The sequence below is a fragment of the Fopius arisanus genome, unplaced genomic scaffold (genome assembly GCF_000806365.1).
Source record: "Fopius arisanus strain USDA-PBARC FA_bdor unplaced genomic scaffold, ASM80636v1 scaffold00494, whole genome shotgun sequence".
NCBI lineage: Eukaryota > Metazoa > Arthropoda > Insecta > Hymenoptera > Braconidae > Fopius > Fopius arisanus.
In genome coordinates, this window is record NW_011888233.1 from 10,439 (window position 1) to 11,323 (window position 885).

An 885-nucleotide genomic window follows, 5' to 3' on the forward strand; every position below is an offset into this window, starting at 1 on the left:
ATAGAGCCGCTGCTTTCACCGTTGCCTCCATGAAGTATAGTTTCTTCCTTAATTCCGTTACCTTTCCTCTTCTTAGCTCGCCCCAAGCCTTATTCACCAGTGCTTGTCCTTTTCCTGCCAGTTTCCTCGTGTGTCTTGTGTAGTAGTTCTTTGCCGAGAACCAGAAACCCAGGTATTTAAACTCGTTTACCACCTCTATTTCCCTGCCTTTGTAGTTCCATCTCTCTGCCTTTCTCTTTCCACCGTTCCTAAATACCATTATTTTTGTTTTTTCAACACTCACCTCCATGTTGTTTCTGTCCGCCCATCTCTCCAGTGTTTTCAGCATTTTTCCTAGTTCCGCTCCTTCTTCCGCTACTATTGCCGCGTCATCTGCGTACATCAGTGCATATACTTTTACTCATGCCCCCGGTCCTATTGGCGTACCTCCTTCCATTTTCCCTTCTAAGCTCTCTACCAGATCCTGTATGAATATATTAAACAGGATTGGGCTTAGAGGGCATCCTTGCCTGACTCCTTTCCCTGTCCTGAATTCTTCCGTTAGCCCTGTCCCCGCTATCACCCTGTTCCTAGTTTCCTCGTATATTTTTTTGGTCATTTTCAGGAATCTCCCCCCAATCCCCATTTTCTCCATTTTTCCCCATAATTTCTCTCTGTCTACTTTGTCAAATGCCGCCTTGAAGTCTATAAATGCGGCGTAGACTCCGTAGAGTTTCCCTCCCTTCTTTTTAAGCCTGCTTCCAATCAGTGTGTTTAGTACGAACACTTGTTCTATCGTCCCTCTGTTCCTCCGAAATCCTGCCTGCGCCTCTGATAGTTTCTTTTCCTCTTCCAGCCACTGCCCCAGTCTCCTAGCCATAATCATTGAGAGTATTTTATACCCAA

At 45.5% G+C, this 885-nt stretch overlaps 1 protein-coding gene across 1 annotated transcript in view; it reads right to left on the reverse strand.

The window, feature by feature from the left end:
* Positions 1-566, reverse strand: part of LOC105272965 (equilibrative nucleoside transporter 2) — a 4,581-nt gene extending 4,015 nt beyond the window's left edge. Inside the window, exon 1 of the mRNA XM_011315193.1 lies at positions 284-566. Within this exon, the coding sequence (XP_011313495.1) occupies positions 284-382 (99 nt within the window). The 5' untranslated portion in view covers positions 383-566. The remainder of the gene's footprint in view (positions 1-283) is intronic.
* Positions 567-885: the final 319 nt, after the last annotated feature.